General features: G+C 37.0%; 2 protein-coding genes across 8 annotated transcripts in view; one reads left to right on the forward strand and one right to left on the reverse strand.

Moving 5' to 3' along the window:
• Positions 1-2,758, forward strand: part of DDX60 (DExD/H-box helicase 60) — a 52,793-nt gene extending 50,035 nt beyond the window's left edge. For 6 of the 7 annotated variants that reach the window (XM_080589009.1, XM_080589010.1, XM_080589011.1 and 3 more), the window contains 3 exons: positions 354-505; positions 1,875-1,937; positions 2,023-2,758. In XM_080589009.1, the coding sequence (XP_080445135.1) occupies positions 354-505; positions 1,875-1,937; positions 2,023-2,122 (315 nt within the window). In that variant the 3' untranslated portion in view covers positions 2,123-2,758. Of the gene's footprint in view, positions 1-353; positions 615-1,874; positions 1,938-2,022 lie in introns of all 7 variants that reach the window. The other variant, XR_013950040.1, reaches the window with a different exon arrangement.
• Positions 2,759-5,343: 2,585 nt separating this feature from the next.
• Positions 5,344-15,162, reverse strand: LOC308193903 (uncharacterized protein). The gene is made up of 8 exons (XM_080589030.1): positions 14,490-15,162; positions 12,882-12,968; positions 12,417-12,650; positions 10,578-10,600; positions 9,543-9,688; positions 8,611-8,696; positions 8,401-8,502; positions 5,344-7,617 (listed from the first exon to the last, which is right to left on the reverse strand). Exons 1-8 carry the CDS (start codon positions 15,012-15,014, stop codon positions 5,827-5,829), a joined length of 2,994 nt encoding a protein of 997 aa, XP_080445156.1. The 5' UTR covers positions 15,015-15,162; the 3' UTR covers positions 5,344-5,826.
• Positions 15,163-15,228: the final 66 nt, after the last annotated feature.

Raw genomic sequence — 15,228 nt, forward strand, 5'->3', positions numbered from 1 at the left:
ATTCAGTTTCACTCTTAAAATGTGCTATGCGTAAGCTTGATACATTCAAAGTATCAGCAGGAGGGTCTGAATACATGACCTGTACATACAGAAAAGTCTTTGTCTAAAACTCATGAGTAAACAAGTGGCCTAGTTAAATTATTTGTGGAGCATCCTAGAGCAGCATAAGCCACTTCAGCAAGTTATCTCGTGTCTAGAGCCTATGTCTACTCATGCAGAGTTTTTGAGTGGCCCAGTATTAGAAGTATGGAACTTGTCAGCTGTGTGACTGAAGCTGCAAGTTTTAACACAACAGATGTAGCAACAAAAACACAATAGTTACTCAGCACTTTTTTTCTCCTTTTTCTTTCTAGGCTGTGTTACATTCCCTTGGAATTAATGTCAAAAACTGCCCTCTGCTTTACTTGAAGAAGTATGATAATCAAGGACGACGTATGCCACTCAATGCATATGCACTGGACTTCTATAAGCATGGTTCCTTGACTGCCTTGACAACTGATAACTGGTACTTACTACCAGCTTTAGTACAGCTAAATAGCAGTGTTGTCTTCCATATAGTACCTGATGGTACATGAGCACATCTTTTTGTCATTAAAGCCTTCTCCCTCCAGAAAGTAAGGATTGAATTAACCATATGTTAAATATGATTAAAATTGAATGTCATAATGAGTACAAAACATATACTGCATTAAAGTCCCGTGGCAATGGCTACAAAGCATAAGCTGGATTTTCAAAACAGTACTGTAAATGTGAAGTATTGACTTCAGTGACAGATTATTTTGAGATTGTGCCACAGTTTGGTCAACCTACTTCTTGTTGCTTATTGCTTCAAAAATACAAACTCAAAAAAAAAGTGGTAACAATGACAACACATCTCATTTGGCAGGTGCATCTCTTTGCATAATCTTGTCCATTTTATTTGCTTCTTCTCTTTATAAAACTTTTAGCTTGGCCTTCTTAATCAAGCCATTCACAAAGAGTTTTATTCCCAACCTCAGCTCCCAAAAGATCAGTCACAAGCTCGCTCTCCCCACTACTCTATCAAGTTATCTTTATTTTACCTTCATGCTCTATAGCACTTTTATATGCGAATAACAAAATACCACCTCCTTCTGCTCCCCGAGGGGGATGGGACAATTTTATATCTGCTTTTTTGTAAGCACTTCAAAGAAGAATCTGGTATAAACAATTATAATATACATTCCGTGAACTGTTCACAGAATCACAGAATTGTAGGGCTTGGAAGGGACCTCAAGAGATCATTTGTCCAACCCCCCTGCCAAAGCAGGTTTCCTAAAGCAGGTGGTAGTTCTTAGTAAAATAGCGAAGTTTGGCATGAATGCTACATTGTCAAGACAAAAGGAAATATGCTCCTTACTTTCAATACAATACTGACTGCAATTTTATGTCTTAAAAATTAGTGGTATTCTTAATTACTTGGAATTAAGATTTATTAAGCTGCAGCCCACTAATTACACATCGTCTTTGCAAAGTACAGGATCTTAGCTATCTGTAGAAAACTACTCTCCTACATTTCCAACTCCATTTAGCCAGCAATCTCATCTGAAGTGCAGCATTCCTGTTTAGCTTGTAACAGTTCAGTTATTCAAAGAGCTGAAACCATGTTAGCAGTATTAACGCATTTCTTTTCCAAATAAAAATCATGAGTCATGTAAGTTTAACATAATTACAGAAACGTATCTCCACAGCATTATTAATTACATTCTAAGCTTTTAGTTATTCCACGGTAATCCCTAGTCTTATCAGAGTTTGAGGCCATAGAATATGCTCTTTGCATCCTTAGACAGCCTACATGGCAAGCTTTATTAACAGTTAAACAGTACCATCACCATTTTTTATTTTTTATTCTTTAGGTTAAATGAAGGAGAAGCTTACTACCTGCTCAAGGATTTTTCACTCATCATTAAGTCTATAGGGTATGATCAACATCTGCTTCTTTAATATTAAATATCTTTAAAAAATAAAATGAAAATGAAATAATGCCTTTTTTTTTTTAAACAGAGTATCACTGAGTGAACTGTGTGATGATCCAAATGATAACGTTCTACTGGCATTTCAAAAACTAGGAGAAAACTACCATAAAAAACTGGCTGCAGTCTAGGTCTTTTGGCTAATCTGGATAATCAAGAGTACGTTAACTGCAAAACAAGACACCACCACCAAAAAAAAAAACAACAAACAAACCCACAGAGCTGGAAACCAGCAGTACGTAATACTCTTACCACACATATGATTAGCTGCCTTTTAAATTGGGAAGTGGCGGAGTTCTCAAATATGTTTCAAAATAAAACCTCAGTAATACCTACTATTAGTAATACAAAGTTTACTATACAAAATCTTGATATGTTAATATTTCAGCTGTTGTAATATAAAGTAACTGTTTTTAATAAATTGCAAAAGTAGATAATTGTACATTTTTCTATTTCAGATTTTTTTTTAAAGAAGTGATTTATGTTAAGACAGTTCTCAAATATACTTAGCAAATATAATCAAAGATAATCTCAGAGACTAATTGTATATAGGACAACATTGTATAGGACAGCATTAGAAACCTTCAACTCATTACTTCAGCAATTAAAATCAAGTTAATTGTTCTAATTATTTTTCAAGGTTGCTGTTTTATGTAGCACCTTCATGAACGCTCTTAACTCATTCTGCAGTTTTAGCCTACAAAACTTTAAGTGTAAAGAAGGTTTGTATCAAAATGAAGTTTGCTTAATAAAATGTGGCAACCATACATAGAATTGCCTCATTTTTCACCTGTTGTAGCCTTGAATTAGAAAGACCGAAGGCTACACCTTAGTGTAGTACTTGTCAAAATTCCTTGCAACACCAACTGATTAAAATGTTTTCTATTTCCTTGTTTTTCCTTCTGAAAAAGTAAAATAGTAGTATTTTCATACATTGACAATTCTTCAGTCTAACCACACATTTGTCTACTTCTAGTCTAACTGTATATATATATATATATAAACAAACACAATGCTTAGATAACCCAGGAAAATTTGGCTTTGACAGCATCCCTCATTGCCAAACACCTTTATGACAATCAAGAAAGTGGGGGAAGTTATTTTCTATTGACAGTAAGTAAAACATGCATTAGTCAATGCAGAATTCCCTTGCTTTGAATTAGCTCTGGTGCTCATCAACTGATCACAGATTAATTTTTTTGACTTGAAATCTCTGTGAACAGCATTAAATTACTTAAGTACAATGTGTTGCTGAGAGATGCAGTGGAAAAAAAAAAAGCATACCTAGTTAGGTAGGCCTGCCGAGCTAACATCGACAGATGAAACTCTTTTTTTGGATGTGTAAAATAAAGTTAGGATTAAAATAGAACATAGTGGTAGAAAATACTGTTTTAACTCTGTGTGGAAAATAAAATTTATTCCATTTGTTCTTTACTATCTGGCAAATCATGCCCTATATAGACATTTAGTCTATAGACACCCTTCTTGCACAATTAGTGTAGAAGTGACTTAATTTAGACCTTACCATGTTCATGCTTCCCGATGGAGTAGTCTTTCTAGTTATTACACAATTCATTGTGTGATATTCAGTGATATTCATTTCACTTTTAATAGTGTATGTAAAAAGCACCTCACTTCTTTTATGACTTTTACTAAGGAACTAAAAGTGAAAAAGGATTAAATCTAAACATGATCACATCAAAACTAAGGAATCAACTTGTGAAAATATCTGAAAATTGCTAAGTCTACTGATTTAATATCTGAGCAGACTGTAATTTTACTGTGACCTATTCTAAAATGTCAGTACAAAATATTGTACTGTGACCCCCTCCATAAAAGCTACATGCTAAGGTATAATCTGTCACTTAGACTACAACTTGCCATGCCTGAAAAGTAGTCCTAGGACTGTATTGAAACTGCACACTAACAATTTCTGCTGTTGAAAAAAGTGCATCACCATCTGTTTATTTGCTTTATGATTTTATAACAATGTCTATTCACTAAATCTAGCTTAAATTTAGAAACCTCATTTAAATTTAGAAACCTCAAGAAACACTGTAAATATAAATGAAAACAAGATACAACAAAAATTTTAAACACTCATCAGGGTTTCTAAATAACCCTAAAATATTAGTGTGCTTTTTTTTTGTGTCAGTGTAACAGAAAACATTTTCTGAATTACAGTGTTCTGGCAACAAGTTTTTATAGGTGCTGATCTGTCTTAAATTTGTTCCATTGCTCCCATTTTCATTCAAGTGAGATCCATCTATGATGCCATTACCATCACACTCAGGCTTGACCTTCCATTAATTTAACTTAATACCTTTTTAACGCTTATTTCCTCTGCATTCAAAAAAATGTGACAGGAATGATAAAAATAGGACAAATCTTCAGAGAAAAACGAAAAACCAGTAAGACTTTCAGGATGAACATAAACTATAAAACTAACGAGAAATTTTGACTTCTAACTTACTGTAATACAGGCACCATGGGCAGGTAGGTGAGTTCTAGAAACTATTTTGCAGCGTATTTAATAAAGGAATGCCCGGACACAGACACTAAGGCCAAAAGTTTAGCACAAATCAAATTAGAATTAGGTCAAGGTTTCCTGAACAAATTATTATTTTTAAGTATTTTGTCACAGTAAGTGTATGAGTAAGCTTTGAAAGATTTAAGTAATATTTCTCTCTATGGTACAAAGTGACTACTTAGTTACCACTGAAGAATCTCAAAGGGATTAGTACGCATTCTGCTTCAGAACTTATGATATCTGCCTAACACAGGATTTATTTAAGATCTGGCACCAGTTTTCCTGGAAAGTGAACACTAAATGAAAAAGACCTTTAATCTGAAATAGTGTTAGCATCTGCATATTCTAATACCTAAAGCACATCTGCCTGTTGGATGCAACAGAAAGGTGAATAAATTAGAAAAGACAGCATTTTTATCTTCACTTTATGTTGTATTCTAGAAACTAAAAATCCAATGAGTTCTGGATAATTAATACTTATAGTTTGAAGTGCAATTTTCCTTTTTTCCTGTTATTACACAAATTCTGAACGGCATTTTCTTGTTTTAAAAGCCATATTCTCATAATGGTTTAATCAAAACTGCAAGTTAATATTTGTTCGCTAATTCCCAATTTGCTGCCAAAAGGAACTGAAAATTAACTGAGTTACTTTTTGTAAATACAGCATTTCAGAAGTGTAGCTGATACCCTTCTACCTTGTATACCAAGAACATTGCCGTCATTTTCCATTTCAAGTGTTTAAATGAAATTTAACTAGGAGTTGTAACTTAAATATCCATTAAATACAGCACAGAAGAAGAATACAACCAAAGGGAGCTCAAAGAAGATGTTCAGTAATGTCCTTTATTTTCACCATGGCTCATGTTCCATGCTTACCAGAACGATATTGTCGATACTACTCTTACTGACACAACCCTAGTGCAAGTGCTGTTGTACTAAAGCAGCAATATTCTGCTTCATGCTGCTGAGGCTTCACTGTGCCTGCCTTCTGGGACACCTTAACCCCCGTACCACCCACACATATGCCAGTGGCACTTCCTGGAAGGTCTTCGTTCTTAATGATGTAAGATGTGTGGTTATATTTAACTGAAAATGTCTTGTTAGAGACTTCATTTTCTGTTTGGATTGTGCTACAAAAATTACTTTAGTATATGGTACTTGCTGATAATCAAGTATGTTTCTATCAGATACCTTAAATCGCAAGATTCATACAGGACAAAGCTGTAAAATCACAAGTATCCTCGCTGTAGCGTTTATTTAATTCTGTCTTACTTAAACACAGTTGTGTTCCATTTCACCCTCTCTTCATGCCTCTGATTTTCTTCTAGTAGGTATCTTGTCTTCTGCAACAGAAAAATATTCTGATACACTGCTGGTATCACTAGACACAGACGGTTGACTTAGCTCTTCAGTGTCAGAATCACTATCACTCAGCATTCCTCCGGACTCGTTTACTGTAAGTACAGAAGCTCTTGAAACTGAACCATTGCACGTCCCAGGAGCAGAACAAGCTGCATTCTGAAGCATTCTGGACTCAAGTTCATCTTCCCTCCCAGGAATAGAACAGTTGTTTTCAGCAATACTTTCTTGATGTTTTACCTTTACTTCCTGTTGTGTTGAAGTCATAGCAAGGTGAGTGGATGATGCATTCTCATCTTTAACAGCAAGGACAGCTGAACATAAAGGTGGACTACAGGAAGAATTACTATCAGCAAGTATTTCTGCACTTTCTATTTTCTTAGATGAGTCCACTGGAAAAGAACCTTCATCTTTCGGGTGACTGTGTCTAGACGCAGTCTCTGCACGCTCTGGAGATGCAGACTTTACTAGATTTAGAGGTGTTTTGTCAAGAGATTTCATCTTCTCTTGTTCACTTTTTTCAGTACCATTGCTAGACAAAAAAACGGAGGAGGAAGTCAGTGAATCAGTTGTATTTTTAACAATACTTCCAAATGAAAATACTGGTGATGGCAACTGAAAACAGTTATTTTTGAAGGAAAATACACACGTGCTGGGGAGAAGGGGAGACTCTGAGACATCATCCACCCCAGCTGCAATGCCGGTTTCTGAAGTACTGCAAGGTGCAGTTGTGATGGATTCTGATGCATTAGCTTTTTGCTCCACTGAGACAGATGGTTTCAGCACATCATTTTCTACAGTTTTCTTTGGAGGAAATGCATTTTCTACCATGTGAGATAATGTATTTTGGTCAGCAGGCTTCTCAGGTTGGTTAAAAAATGAGGATAATGATAAAATCTTGGATGAATTGCTGACTCCTGATACTGCAGAACAATTTCTTTCTGAATTGCTAAAGGGAAATGAAAAAAACATTTTCTCATTTTCTGCTGATTCTACATTACAAGTGTTTGAAGCATCAGAAACTGCGGTTTTAGTTACAGAACTATGTTTTCCAAATTTGCTTTCATCCTGGTTATCTGTTTTAGCTTCACGATCACATTTCCCCAGATAAAATTTAGGAAAAATATATTTACTGTCTTCCTTTTTAAAAGAAAACGTAGCTGCATTTTTAATAAATCTGGGTAGTGAGTTGCTACATGCACCAAAAGCAAATGGTGAAGTAGAAGGTCTCTCTGCAGAAACATCTAAAAATTCTGAATTTGAAACAGTTGTAGCTACTGATGCTGCTGGTTTTAGGCCTCCCAAAATGCTAGAATTTGCATCCATTCCATTCGAAACAGTAACTGCTGATGACTGCATTGGCATTTTTTCTCTAATTAATAAATCTTTAGAGTTTTCTGATAAGGCTGGAGTGGTTGTTTCCTCAGAACCTCTCTCATGAACTAAGCTTAAGTTACCATTTTTTTCAGAAAAGTTAGTAGTGGTGGATGGGATCCTATGATTACTGGTTCCAAAAAAGTTTAACTCATTAAAACCACCTTCTTTTTGCAGGATTCCCATATTCACTCTATATGTGTTATTTGCTGTGGTAGGTAAAGATACAGAAGGAATTCCTGAGGACTTATCCTTCGAAGCCTCAGCAGCCACAAATTTATGCTTCTTATTTGCAGGTAAAGTTTGTGTCTTGAACTCATCAGCGAGTTTCTGACGTTCCATGTAGTATTTATAACGTAGCTCCTACAGTTATAGGAAAGATTCCAGTTATTAGGCCAAATAGAGCATTTGTGAATTCAGAGGTTATAAAACTCTTACAATTAAAGAAAATTTATTGTATATTCTATAATACGCATTTATGTTGTATTTTTCTTCTGCTGCTAGATAAACGGCAACAGAGCAAGTTATGGAAGAAATTAAAAACAATTGAATGAGATACATATAGAGCCCTGATGACAAAGCATGCATTGCAGTAGTAGCAAATGGGAAAAGCTGTATTTAAAGTGACTTACAAAACAAGGAATAGCTAAACACACTAGCCTTGACATTGAAAAATTCTCAAAATGTTACAAAAAAGAACCTTTCAAAAACTAATTTAGTATTTCACTGGATATACTTAACCTTATAAGTTGTGTTTTCTAGTCCCATTGCAAACATTCTCCAAAATAACAGAAATACTTCTATATTCAAAGGACCTAAGCAACTTAACCATCTGCCATCAGCATTCTCACAACATACATTATGTGATTCGCTGGCAGCCACGCTTCACTAACCATAACAAGATTCTTCCTGTAAAGAACAATATTCACTCGGCCACCCACCACATGTAACTGCTTTTAATTTAGAAAAATGGCAGCTTTACTAGCATAGTCAGATTTGCATTCCAGAAATAGACAGGTACCTGTCTACTAAAAAAGAAAAAAAAGACACCAAAACACCTAAATAAGACAGTATAAAAGCATATGCAGAAAGTTGTGTCATAACAAATAGTAACTTGTCATACTTAAAACAGATGTTCAATCATACCTCATGACTCATATTTTGAAATGCTGACATTTCTGATATTGACATTAAGCGAGTACAGATCCTGCCACCGTCTGTCAGTGCTTCCTCTTGTCCTGCTACTGGCTGAAAAATGTTTTGCAGCAGACATTATATTCCTTTTTTTTTTTTTCGATAGGACAAAACAGCAACAGCAAAAAATGCGGAGTTGTAGCTACATAGTCAACAACTTACAATAAACATTTTGGATATATTCTTCTGGTCCTGCCATTGCTTTATAGTATGTTTTGTTGAGTTCTGATTTCCTCCAGAAGGTAGGTCTATTAGAAAGACAAGAAAAAAGAAAACAGTTGGACAGCATATTATATATGAGAAATAACGTAGTCATTTTCAAGATAAAATGGTTACAACTAAAAAAAATAAATTTTTCTAAATCAACAAAATACTGCTTTACTATGAACTTTATGCTGTTAAAATAAATATTCTCAAAACGTAAGGAATAACAGAAAATGAAATGTAGGCTGCAGTCACAATCCTGAAGGGTACTAAAGGCACTTAGTAGTGGAGTTATATTACTACAAAAAAAAAAAAAAAGGAAAAAAAACACCAAAAAGCCAGGAAACCTGTGCTACGATGAGCCATATGATTATTTTATTCCTGTGTTTACATCCTGAAAAGTTCCTTTGAATCTAAATAGACTCCAATTAAGAACAAAAGTATATTGTCTTAAGTAGGATACCGTATTTGGCTAAACTTATGCGATATAAAGCAAGAGGCCTGCTTACAAGCTGTTCTAAATGCCTGAAGGCACCTGCCCTCATGTAAAACATACATGGGGTAAAAGCGTGTGTGCGTAAAAGCATTTAATCACAGCATTCAATCTTCTAGTTCAACAATACATTTTTAACACTGGCCATACTGGTTGCAAAAAGGAAAATAATGCTTCCCTCAGCTTCCAAAACCATAGGCAAGGGACTTTCTGGAGAAAGCACATTCACAAAATGTAGTAAATCCTTGGTGAATTTATCTTGCATTAATTTACTCATAAGTTTTCTGAACTTTTGAATGCTCTTGCTATACTGAGTGCTTATAAGCAATCAGTACCACAAGTTGCAGGTTACTAGAATGACATCCTGAATCTTGTCCCTTAAGTCCTTTTTCCCTACCTTTAGCCATGTCCAGATTAACTGGCACTAACTTCAAAGCCAAGATTTCATTAACCACAGGTTTGATATCCATTTTCTTCTGAGTATACTCTGGTGGTTTTTCATAGCTGGATGCTATACTCATCAGGTCAAGCTGAGTCTTCATCCTTGAAAATGAAACAACGAACAGACCTAAACACCCTTTCTCTTAAGGCTTACAAGCCAACAACAAAATTACAGCTGCTTAATACAAAAGCAAACAAAAAACAGTAAAACAGAAATTAGAAAAAGTTAAAGTCTTCAGTAAAATGTTGAGTTTCCTAGACATTTTTCTTAAAACTTACTACTTGACAAATCATTTGAATTAGGTTTCATGCACAATGAAAACTGAAAAAGTGCTTTTCTGAAAAAAAAAAAGAAAGCTGAAAAAAGGAGCTCAGCAAAAAGATTACAAACTATTAACATATTATACCTGAATCTAAGTTACACTCACTTTTCAGAGAACATTGCTAATGTTAGTGTGAGCTACAAAATATTTTCAAGAACTCCACTTCAACACTCCCGCTTAACTTCTGCTTAAAAAGTCATCACATAAGCAATAAGTGTAATTAAAAGTCTTTAGAGAGAAATATTCAGGGTATGTGCACTGCAAACACAAAATGAAGACACTGCAGAATCTCCATAGACACTCTTAAAGAGCTATATAGGAAAACTGTGAAAGTTCCAGATATGCTTCAGTGCTCTGAGTTTAAATAAGATACTGAAAAAATACACAATTACCACATGTTGAATTCCTATACTCAGTTTTTGTCAGAGAGACAATTCAAAAGACTGGTTTATCCCTAATCACAGCTAATCCCTCACTGAAATAGACACATTTCCTAAAATTTGGAATACAGAGCATCCAAAAATCTGAAAGCATTTTAGCTTATTACTAAACACTACTTTCATTTTAAGTTGATATAATTGACCATATACAAAGTAACCATTTTCTTAGTTTTTAAATCTTAAAATTACACAAGAGAACTATGAAAGCATGAAAAGAAATACATATACCTTGCATTCAAGCCACAGGCCACCTATAAATAAAACAAGAATTCGTAAGATACGTATATATTTGGAAATACATTTGTAGAGCTTTCCTCCAACTCTTTCTCAAAAAAAAAGATCACTACTTTACCAAAATACTTGAGAGATTAAACTCCCCGTCTTAACTTCACAGAACCATAGAAGATAAGCCTATGAAGATTCAAAAACAATAACAAAAAAAGAGCAGCCAAACACATGACAAAGGTAAGTCTGGGCCCACGATTTATTCTAAACTGAGCATTAAGGAAGAAAAAATTCTTTGAGCCAAACTGAAGTATTCCAGTAAAACAAATCATGACCTATGTGGTTACCTAATCCATTTCAGATACTTGTGAATACTCAGGTAAGAGAATATTTTCTGCCTGGTGAGAGGAACCTCTGCTATTTACTTTTAAGATATTATTACACTAAGAGTAAAGAAATTTATGTTTTAGTTTTAAAGCAGTCATCATAGCAATATGAAATTCACTGTATTGGACTCAAGTGACAGTTCCCAGAGAATGTGTAATGAAAAAACTGACTGGATTATAAACTAGCTGCTTCCATATAAAAGCCTGGTGAGGTTAGAGTAATGTTGTTGAAAACAACAACAAAAACCACCTTACTGAAATCAGCTGTGTACTGCTATAGAGGACAGGAAGAAAGGTGTTAAGCTTAAAGCCTACTAATTGCTGGAGTCAGAACACTTCTTCCATAAACAGGGGTGGCTTCTACCCAAAAGTCAGGTTTTCCTTAACTAGTTGTTAGCAGAAACTTAATGAAACAAAGTACTTATTAAACTTCTCATTTATCTCAAGATAGAAAAAAACAAAACAAAACAAAACTTTGCAGAAAAAAGCAATGTGCTGTAGTCCCTTAGGACAGGTATAAAGCTGGAAGTTACAGGAAACACAGAATTCAGCAGTTAAGTCCTTTGCCATTTACCATCTGCCTAAATTCCATTCAGTTACAGCACAGCACTGGACGTAAATCAACTAGCTAGTTTAAAACTAGATGAAAACGTCTCTGCTACCTTAGGTAAAAATGAGGATGTAAGCTTGTGTCTTGAGCTCCTCTATCATCGTTCTCAATTTTTCCTCTCCAGTTCCCTTAAACACTATGAGGAAGACTTACAGCATCTTTTATAGAAACATATATACTACTCAATATATAGTGTATGTCAGAAGTAGTTGAGGTAGCTTTGAATAGGCTGCATAGCTCCGTGCAAAGATTACAGCAGGTTTTAGAATCTATACAGTCATCTTACTTCAGGTATCCCAACATAGTATTCCACCATGCAGCTCAGACAACTTACCAGATCTGGCTCTAACCTCTCACCAAAAAGCTTTTTTTGGTATCTTCAAATTTACAGATGCAATTAACGTGCTTAATGCACAGAGCATTTAAAAATAAACATAAAAAAGCATATAAACATGAGAGAAGGTTGGTGGCAGTACTAACAAATAACTCCCTATCCAGCATCAAGGCAGCTGACTTCCATAGCTGATAGCATAACACAATAAGTGTTATATCAACAGCTAAACAGCCAATACTAATTTCATCAGCTTTAATCATGTGAAGAAAACAGTGTCTACTGAATTCACTAAATATCTAAACTGTAAAGAAAGATTGTCAGGCTTCTCTAAAATGAAAAGCACTGTTTTAAAAGAGGGTAAAGTGACAAATAATTTAAGCTTTCATTTTTCCATTTGTTGAATTTGTTTGTCGCAATCCATTCGTTATCACACTGAATTGAGTATCAGGCTCTATATGACATCGGAGCTTCACTATAGAACTGATCTCAAGCAGTAACAGAAAGGCCATTACCTCCAGGAAACGCTGAGGGTCACATTCATGTACAAGCTTTTCACAATCCTTCAAAAAATTCTCAATGGTTTTCTTGTGAGTTTCCTTCATCTTCTTCCAAATCTGAAACTCCTTCTCTTTTTTACTTCTTTGATTTTCAAGATCTTCTATCAATTGCTGCTTCTTCATTTCCAGAGTTCTGAAAATTTCTCCGAATTCCAGTGCAATTATGTCTGCTTCACTATTCACCACCATCTAGAAGCATGAGAATACAAAAACAGATGACGATGCAAGCAGCAGTGTCTACATACTCTTTTTTATTTTTTTAAACTAAGTTCAGGACATGTCTATACCATACCAAGTACCAGTGTACTCTATTGTTGTAATTAACCTATTATGAGAATCAAGTTGGTGTTATCGAGCTTTTTATATCTATCTATCTATATAGATATAAATTTAAAAAAAAAGTCAGCATGTGTAACTCACATCAGTATCATTTGGATGACTTGAGACTTCATTCATCAGCTTCTCATTTATTATTCTCATTTTTTTCAGACTACTGAAGAAGGTTAACTGTAAGACAATTGAAATGCTTAGAATGACTTTTAACAACTCCATAAATACATTTCAGTGGTTGTCTAGAACCACAGCATGGGGTACAACATATCAACACAAACAGTCATTCAAAACATTTGATAACATTTAATGCTTCCCTGGAACAGCAGACAAACTTGCTTTTGATATTTCTCTCTTTCTCAAAGTAATGGCTTTAGGCTCATCTACAATACAAATGCTACAATGGCTATAGAGTTATTTCATAGCTAAAACACTGGTTTCCCTCAGCTTTTTTTTTCTTTTTTTAAAAAACACATACAACTAGCACAATTTGTTTGAATGCTGCATTTGTTCCTGCTTGATAAGCACGTGTATGACAGTCTTTTTAAAGTCTCAAAAAAAAAAAAAGTTTTAATAAACAAATAGAAAGCTAATCATAACGATGTTATTCTTGTTTTAACCAACATTACCACTGTTTTTTTCCTTCCTTACCACACTATATTATCACTAAATCTTACACAAAAACTGTTGTGCAAAGGCTCTTTTTCCCTTGTTTCCTGAATGACAGGCAATTGGTGGTTGGAAAGAGGAACAGGAAGGAAATCAGTGCAAAAACAACTCATAGCTTAATGGACAGTCAGTGCTGTTCTTCAACTTATAACAACCAAATCATCCCTTTCCACCAATATGGTCTCCACGAAAACATATGCTTTATAAAACTAAGAAGCGTTTCTAAGTAAGTGATTATTTACAGCAAACAGAAAAATCTACTACACTACTACCTTGAAGTTTCTAGTTAGTAGACTGTAAGTCCTACATGTTCTACATCATCTTCCACACCATTGTTTCCAATTAGTTCATTACCTATACATGAAGCAATGCCTCAACAACATACCTTCACTTTCTGCCTTTCTTGAAAAGGTAAACTACTTTTTTCTTTTCCAGTTCTAGCCCTGGCCAGTAAAAAAAAAAAAACAGTGGCTTCAAATAACGTGGGGCTTAGTTTCTAAGCCATGACAGCCCCTACACCTATCACTCTTCATCACCGTCTTGCGATTCTGTTTCAGTTACCCAACTTGCATAGGGCAAGGATGGCTCACTCTACCATAATGCTGGTTACCTTGGCAAAAATCACAACTGTTGCTGCCACTACAAACAAACAGGCCAGGCAGTTGTTTTCACGTAAACATAAGTGCATTTTGGTTTTACTTTTATTGTAAGTTACCTAAACCATCTATTTCTGAATGTGTAATTATTACCTATTACCCCAAATAGACACGTCAGCTCAAAGAGCCTATGAAGGAAGTATCTGTGGGTGTGTTTTTTTTTTTGTTTTCTTTAAACAGAGCTAGCATCTTGCAGAAGCCTGAAAAACTGGATCCAGGCATGCCATAAGCTCTTGGCATGAGCGTGTTGTTTTCCGGCACAGACTGTCAGCCTCTATACACGCACAAAGGAGTCCCAAGTGCCAAGGTATTCTAAGCAAGGGAGCTGCCTGGTGTCGCGCAGCCGGGACCCCGCGCAGAGCCGAGCGCTTACTTTCTCCTCCTGGAACACCGTGTCTATGAGGTTGACGGAGTGGAAGATGCCTTGGTGCTCCTCAGACACGCACTGCCCGCACCCGGCGCGGCGGCACATGCGGCAGTAGAGCTGCACCAGCCGGCCCGGGTGCTTCTGGCAGGTGCCCCTCAGCACCAGCGGGCCCTGCCCCGGCCCCTGGCCCTGCTCGGGCTCCCCGGCCGCGCCGGAGCGGTAGAGCTTCACCACCTCCGCCAGCGTGGTGTTGACGGGCAGCGCGGCCGCGCCGCCGCGGGGCAGCGGGCTGAGCTTCCTGCACAGCGGGCACGGCACCCGGCCCCCGCCGCCGCCGCCCGGCCCCGGCCCGCCCCGGGAGAGCCGGGCCTGGCCCTGGCCCTGCCCCGGCCCCTGCCCCCGCTGCTGGTGCTGCGCCGAGGCCAGGCACTCGAGCACGCAGCCCCGGCAGAAGTTGTGCGAGCAGAGCGGCAGCGTCACCGGCTCCTCGAAGAGGGACAGGCACACGGCACACGTCAGGCTGGCCTCCATCTGCGGCGGCAGGACGAGGCTCCGCCGCCCCAGCCCCGTCCCGCTCCCCCGAACCCCGCGCCGGCCGCGGCAGCCTGATCCCACCCGTCCCGAGCTCCAGGCGCTGCCTCCAGCCGGCCGGAAAATGGAACCCGGCAGCGGCGGGGGGGCGGGACATCGAGAGACGCGGTGGCGGTTGGCGGACGCGAGAGATTGACAAGGCTGACTTCCAGTC

Source organism: Anser brachyrhynchus (assembly GCF_964034855.1).
Source record: "Anser brachyrhynchus genome assembly, chromosome: 4".
Classification (NCBI taxonomy): domain Eukaryota; kingdom Metazoa; phylum Chordata; class Aves; order Anseriformes; family Anatidae; genus Anser; species Anser brachyrhynchus.

What these genes read in the sequence shown, in the direction of transcription:
- LOC308193903 (XM_080589030.1), bottom strand. Translation starts at nt 15,014, where the DNA reads ATGGAGGCCAGCCTGACGTGTGCCGTGTGCCTGTCCCTCTTCGAGGAG. An exon ending in ACCCTCAGCGTTTCCTGGAG is followed by an intron (nt 10,601 to 12,416) that starts GTAATGGCCTTT and finishes TTTTATTTATAG; the next exon opens with GTGGCCTGTGGCTTGAATGC. An exon ending in TTCAAAATATGAGTCATGAG is followed by an intron (nt 7,618 to 8,400) that starts GTATGATTGAAC and finishes CTATAACTGTAG; the next exon opens with GAGCTACGTTATAAATACTA.